Consider the following 7,351-nt stretch of genomic DNA (forward strand, 5'->3'; position numbering starts at 1 on the left):
CCGTCTCCGTGGCCAGGCTTCTCACCTAACGTTACCTCTTCACCCCCGTCTCCGTGGCCAGGCTTCTCACCTAACGTTACCTCTTCACCCCGTCTCCGTGGCCAGGCTTCTCACCTAACGTTACCTCTTCACCCCCGTCTCCGTGGCCAGGCTTCTCACCTAACGTTACCTCTTCACCCCCGTCTCCGTGGCCAGGCTTCTCACCTAACGTTACCTCTTCACCCCCGTCTCCGTGGCCAGGCTTCTCACCTAACGTTACCTCTTCACCCCCGTCTCCGTGGCCAGGCTTCTCACCTAACGTTACCTCTTCACCCCCGTCTCCGTGGCCAGGCTTCTCACCTAACGTTACCTCTTCACCCCCGTCTCCGTGGCCAGGCTTCTCACCTAACGTTACCTCTTCACCCCCGTCTCCGTGGCCAGGCTTCTCACCTAACGTTACCCCCCCCACCCCGTCTCCGTGGCCAGGCTTCTCACCTAACGTTACCTCTTCACCCCCGTCTCCGTGGCCAGGCTTCTCACCTAACGTTACCTCTTCACCCCCGTCTCCGTGGCCAGGCTTCTCACCTAACGTTACCTCTTCACCCCCGTCTCCGTGGCCAGGCTTCTCACCTAACGTTACCCCCCCCACCCCGTCTCCGTGGCCAGGCTTCTCACCTAACGTTACCTCTTCACCCCCGTCTCCGTGGCCAGGCTTCTCACCTAACGTTACCTCTTCACCCCCGTCTCCGTGGCCAGGCTTCTCACCTAACGTTACCCCCCCACCCCGTCTCCGTGGCCAGGCTTCTCACCTAACGTTACCTCTTCACCACCGTCTCCGTGGCCAGGCTTCTCACCTAACGTTACCCCCCCCCACCCCGTCTCCGTGGCCAGGCTTCTCATCTAACGTTACCTCTTCACCCCCGTCTCCGTGGCCAGGCTTCTCACCTAACGTTACCTCTTCACCCCGTCTCCGTGGCCAGGCTTCTCACCTAACGTTACCTCTTCACCCCCGTCTCCGTGGCCAGGCTTCTCACCTAACGTTACCCCCCACCCCGTCTCCGTGGCCAGGCTTCTCACCTAACGTTACCTCTTCACCCCCGTCTCCGTGGCCAGGCTTCTCACCTAACGTTACCTCTTCACCCCGTCTCCGTGGCCAGGCTTCTCACCTAACGTTACCTCTTCACCCCGTCTCCGTGGCCAGGCTTCTCACCTAACGTTACCTCTTCACCCCCGTCTCCGTGGCCAGGCTTCTCACCTAACGTTACCCCCCACCCCCGTCTCCGTGGCCAGGCTTCTCACCTAACGTTACCCCCCACCCCGTCTCCGTGTCCAGGCTTCTCACCTAACGTTACCTCTTCACCCCGTCTCCGTGGCCAGGCTTCTCACCTAACGTTACCTCTTCACCCCCGTCTCCGTGGCCAGGCTTCTCACCTAACGTTACCCCCCCACCCCGTCTCCGTGGCCAGGCTTCTCACCTAACGTTACCTCTTCACCCCCGTCTCCGTGGCCAGGCTTCTCACCTAACGTTACCCCCCCCACCCCGTCTCCGTGGCCAGGCTTCTCACCTAACGTTACCTCTTCACCCCGTCTCCGTGGCCAGGCTTCTCACCTAACGTTACCTCTTCACCCCGTCTCCGTGGCCAGGCTTCTCACCTAACGTTACCTCTTCACCCCCGTCTCCGTGGCCAGGCTTCTCACCTAACGTTACCCCCCCCACCCCGTCTCCGTGGCCAGGCTTCTCACCTAACGTTACCCCCCCACCCCGTCTCCGTGGCCAGGCTTCTCACCTAACGTTACCTCTTCACCCCCGTCTCCGTGGCCAGGCTTCTCACCTAACGTTACCTCTTCACCCCGTCTCCGTGGCCAGGCTTCTCACCTAACGTTACCTCTTCACCCCGTCTCCGTGGCCAGGCTTCTCACCTAACGTTACCTCTTCACCCCCGTCTCCGTGGCCAGGCTTCTCACCTAACGTTACCCCCCCACCCCCGTCTCCGTGGCCAGGCTTCTCACCTAACGTTACCCCCCCACCCCGTCTCCGTGTCCAGGCTTCTCACCTAACGTTACCTCTTCACCCCGTCTCCGTGGCCAGGCTTCTCACCTAACGTTACCTCTTCACCCCCGTCTCCGTGGCCAGGCTTCTCACCTAACGTTACCCCCCCACCCCGTCTCCGTGGCCAGGCTTCTCACCTAACGTTACCTCTTCACCCCGTCTCCGTGGCCAGGCTTCTCACCTAACGTTACCCCCCCACCCCGTCTCCGTGGCCAGGCTTCTCACCTAACGTTACCTCTTCACCCCGTCTCCGTGGCCAGGCTTCTCACCTAACGTTACCTCTTCACCCCGTCTCCGTGGCCAGGCTTCTCACCTAACGTTACCTCTTCACCCCCGTCTCCGTGGCCAGGCTTCTCACCTAACGTTACCCCCCACCCCGTCTCCGTGGCCAGGCTTCTCACCTAACGTTACCCCCCCACCCCGTCTCCGTGGCCAGGCTTCTCACCTAACGTTACCTCCTCACCCCGTCTCCGTGGCCAGGCTTCTCACCTAACGTTACCCCCCCACCCCGTCTCCGTGGCCAGGCTTCTCACCTAACGTTACCTCTTCACCCCCGTCTCCGTGGCCAGGCTTCTCACCTAACGTTACCTCTTCACCCCGTCTCCGTGGCCAGGCTTCTCACCTAACGTTACCTCTTCACCCCGTCTCCGTGGCCAGGCTTCTCACCTAACGTTACCTCTTCACCCCCGTCTCCGTGGCCAGGCTTCTCACCTAACGTTACCCCCCACCCCCGTCTCCGTGGCCAGGCTTCTCACCTAACGTTACCCCCCACCCCGTCTCCGTGTCCAGGCTTCTCACCTAACGGTACCTCATCACCCCGTCTCCGTGGCCAGGCTTCTCACCTAACGTTACCTCTTCACCCCCGTCTCCGTGGCCAGGCTTCTCACCTAACGTTACCCCCCCACCCCGTCTCCGTGGCCAGGCTTCTCACCTAACGTTACCTCTTCGTTAGGTGTAAGTTAACTGGCAAACTGCCATACCACTCTCCGCTCTTTCCAGAGCGCACGCTGATGCTGTAAGTAGCAAATTGGTTGTCTCTTCTCTCTTCAGTCGTGTTCTGCATTCTGTTATGTGAACGATTGGCTGAGCCTTGCTTACAGCCAGTAATGATCCAAAGCCCCCCCCCCTCACGTTTCTCATCGGATCTACACGAATCACGTAGGTCACCATTTTGGATTCAAAATGGCAAATCTCGCCAAAAGGTGACTAGTTTGCATCCCTGGTGTGTGTGGAGATGAGTGAGTGTGTGTGTGGAGATGAGGAGTGTGTGTGTGGAGATGAGGAGTGTGTGTGTGGAGATGAGGAGTGTGTGTGTGGAGATGAGGAGTGTGTGTGTGGAGATGAGGAGTGTGTGTGTGGAGATGAGGAGTGTGTGTGTGGAGATGAGGAGTGTGTGTGTGGAGATGAGGAGTGTGTGTGTGGAGATGAGGAGTGTGTGTGTGGGGATGAGGAGTGTGTGTGTGGGGATGAGGAGTGTATGTGTGGGAGAGTGGACACGAGGTGTGTGTGGGAGAGTGGACACGAGGTGTGTGTGGGAGAGTGGACACGAGGTGTGTGTGGGAGAGTGGACACGAGGTGTGTGTGGGAGAGTGGACACGAGGTGTGTGTGGGAGAGTGGACACGAGGTGTGTGTGGGAGAGTGGACACGAGGTGTGTGTGGGAGAGTGGACACGAGGTGTGTGTGGGAGAGTGGACACGAGGTGTGTGTGGGAGAGTGGACACGAGGTGTGTGTGGGAGAGTGGACACGGGGTGTGTGTGGGAGAGTGGACACGAGGTGTGTGTGGGAGAGTGGACACGAGGTGTGTGTGGGAGAGTGGACACGAGGTGTGTGTGGGAGAGTGGACACGAGGTGTGTGTGGAGATGAGGAGTGTGTGTGTTTCCCCCCTTACTAGCTCTGACTTTGATGACACACAGACTACCATTAAAATGTTTGTGGTCACTTAGAAATGTCCTCATTTTTGAAAGAAAATCAAATGTTTTGTCCATTAAAATAACATCAAATTGATCAGAAATACAGTGTAGACACTTAATGTTGTAAATGTTGTAGCTGGAAACAGCTGATTTTTTATGGAATATCTACATAGGCGTAGAGGCCCATTATCAGCAACCATCACTCCTGTGTTCCAATAGCATGTTGTGTTAGCTAATCCAAGTTTATCATTTTAAAAGGCTAATTGATCATTAGAAAATCCTTTTGCATTATGTTAGCACAGCTGAAAACTGTTGTCCTGATTAAAGAAGCAATAAAACTGGCCTTCTTTAGACTAGTTGAGTATCTGGAGCATCAGCATTTGTGGGTTCGATTACAGGCTCAAAATGACCAGAAACAAATAACTTTCTTCTGAAACTCATCAGTCTATTCTTGTTCTGAGAAATGAAGGCTATTCCATGCGAGAAATTGCCAAGAAACTGAAGATCTCATACAACACTGTGTACTTCTCCCTTCACAGAACAGCGCAAACTGGCTCTAACCAGAATAGAAAGAGGAGTGGGAGGCCCAGGTGCACAACTGAGCAAGAGGACAAGTACATCAGTGTCTAGTTTGAGAAACAGACGCCTCACAAGTCCTCAACTGGCAGCTTCATTAAAAGTACCCGCAAAACACCAGTCTCAAAGTCAACAGTGAAGAGGAGACTCCAGGATGCTGTCCTTCTAGGCATAAATGTATAAGTGACCCCAAACCTTTGAACGGTAGTGTATATACATATATACACACACACACGTAACAGTCAAAAGTTTGGAACATACTCATTCCAGGGATTTTCTTTATTTTTACTATTTTCAACATTGTAGAATAACAGTGAAGACATCAAAACTATGAAATAACACATATGGAATCATGTAGTAACCAAAAAAAGTGATTAACAAATCAAAACATTTTATATTCTTCAATATTCTTGTTATTTTACCAAATAGGGCTATCTTCTGTATACCACCCCTACCTTGTCACAACACAACTGAATGGCTCAAACGCATTAAGGAAAGAAATTCCACAAAATAACTTTTAACAAGGCACACCTGTTAATTGAAATGCATTCCAGGTGACTTCCTCATGAAGCTGGTTGAGAGAATGCCAAGAGTGTGCAAAGCTGTCACCAAGCAAAGGGTGGCTACTTTGAAGAATCTCAAATATTTGTTTTTCACATTTTTGGTTACTACCGTAATTTCCGGACTATTAAGCGCACCTGAATATAAGCCGCACCCACTGAATTAAAAAATATATATTATTTTGAACATAAATAAGCCGCACATGTCTATAAGCCGCAGGTGCCTACCGGTACATTGAAACAAATCAACTTTACACAGGCTTTAACGAAACACGGCTTGTAACAAAAATAAATAGGCTTTAACGAAACACGGCTTGTAACAAAAAATAAAAAATTAGCAGTAAGCTTTAGTTGTCTTTTTGCACTGAGTCAATTCCTCACGCTGCTGTTTCCAACGTCTTATCATCGACTCATTAAGACCAAGCTCCCGTGCAGCAGCTCTATTTGCTTTTCCAACAGCCAGATCAATCGCCTTCAACTTGAAAGCTGCATCATATGCATTTCTCCGTGTCTTTGCCATGATGAGGGTGACAAAATGACTACCGTAATCAGAATGATGGGAAGTTTGAGAGCGCTCGACTTAATCTAAACAGTAAACAAAAAAGTTGTTTGACCTTAACCCGTTCGGCAATTTCATTGGTCTAATGAAAGCTTCATGCAGCCAAAAAACTGAGCACATCACAATGTGGTTTTTTTTAGAAAAAAAAATTGAAAGCGGGAAAAATCCATATATTAGCCGCGTCATTGTTTAAGCCGCGAGGTTCAAAGCCGGGGAAAAAAGTTGTGGCTTATAGTCTGGAATTTACGGTATATGATTCCGTATGTTATTTCATAGTTTTGATGTCTTCACTATTATTATACAATGTAAAAAATTGTAAAAATAAAGAAAAACCCAAACTTTGACTGGTACTGTATATACACAGTACATGTGAAAAGTAAGGACACACCTACTCATTCATGGGTTTTTTGTCAATTTCACTATTTTCTACATTGTAGAAAGACATAGTCTTTCACAAACACTCACCCTGCTCTGAGGAACTCCTCGCTGACTATGTTCTTCAGGGGAACACAGACGCGCGGTGGTAGTTTCCTGAACAAGCGCTGAGAATACTGGCCAGACAACTATAGGAGAGAGGACGTGGGAAGTTAGTGAAAAGTGGTCAAAGTACCCAATAAAGAACCTTCATTGAAACAGCTTGTTAGTCCATGGGGTCTTATGTATAACCATCTCAGAGTAGTCGTGCGGATTTAGGATCAGTTTAGCCTTTCAGATTACGAGTTAGATTACTTGGACAGGAGGGACCTCAGATCCTAGATCAGCACGTACTCTGAGATGCTTGATACGTACAGCACACGGACGAGGCTTGGTCTGAGTCCAGGAAACCAGTCTTGACCACTCTACTACCTACACACCCACCCAACAGTGTTCTTTCATCCAGGTCTCTAGGGTGTACACTGCATGCTTTTGTTCTTAATCAACATTAACACCTGATTTAACTAGCTAATCAGCATCACCTTTAACGTTAGCTGAAACAAAAGGCGAGCAGTCCCCAAGACCAGAATTGAAAAACATTACAACACAGAGGAATCATGCCGTGCATAGTGATCTGAAATGGCCAGCGGCGACTACAAATGCAAAACTAGTAAATTGGCTTGTTACCTTGTTGCGTTAGTGAATGCGAAATAAACAGTTTACGTGCGCAAGCTGGCTTACTGCTCGGTTCAACAAACGTTAGCTAGCTAAGTGGCTTGGGATAGACGGTTAACTAGCTAGCAACATCCCCTTACACAATATAGCAACCAGCCTGTTAACTTAGTCATCATGGATTGTAGCTAGGTTTTGGCCAAAGGTGGCTTGCTAACGAGTCAGCCTGCTAGCTAACGTACTGTAGCTAGTTGGTGCTTATTAACACGTTAACTAGCTAGCATCCGCAGGGTCTTGCACTATCGAGACATTGACCCTGCGACCACATTCTTCGTCAAAGCCATGCTTGTGCCATTCTCTTGTCTAGTTTGTTGCATACCTTTCCACGGTTCAGAAGCTTGACGACATGTTCTTTGTGTTTTCTCTGCGTTTGTTTGTTACCGTCCTTTTCGGTTTTCGAGCTGGGCGCCATTTTCCGCCGTAGTGTTCACTACGCCCTGCCTACCATCTCGACCCATTGGTTCTCGATCATCGTGGGAGCAGTCCGATTGGCATATGTGAACGTAAATCAACGACGAAAACAAATCTCCCAGCCTGTGATTGGTTACAGGGTTAACAATATGATTGT

General features: G+C 50.7%; 1 protein-coding gene across 2 annotated transcripts in view; it reads right to left on the reverse strand.

Moving 5' to 3' along the window:
- The window catches only part of LOC106592097 (DDB1- and CUL4-associated factor 15), a 44,460-nt gene extending 37,205 nt beyond the window's left edge, over positions 1-7,255 (reverse strand). For both annotated transcript variants that reach the window (XM_045709554.1, XM_045709551.1), the window contains exons 1-2: positions 7,103-7,255; positions 6,103-6,200 (exon numbers count right to left, since the gene is read on the reverse strand). In XM_045709554.1, coding sequence (XP_045565510.1) covers positions 6,103-6,200; positions 7,103-7,195 — 191 coding nt within the window. In that variant the 5' untranslated portion in view covers positions 7,196-7,255. The remainder of the gene's footprint in view (positions 1-6,102; positions 6,201-7,102) is intronic.
- Between the last annotated feature and the right edge of the window lie 96 nt (positions 7,256-7,351).

Source organism: Salmo salar, chromosome ssa02 (genome assembly GCF_905237065.1).
Source record: "Salmo salar chromosome ssa02, Ssal_v3.1, whole genome shotgun sequence".
Taxonomy (NCBI): domain Eukaryota; kingdom Metazoa; phylum Chordata; class Actinopteri; order Salmoniformes; family Salmonidae; genus Salmo; species Salmo salar.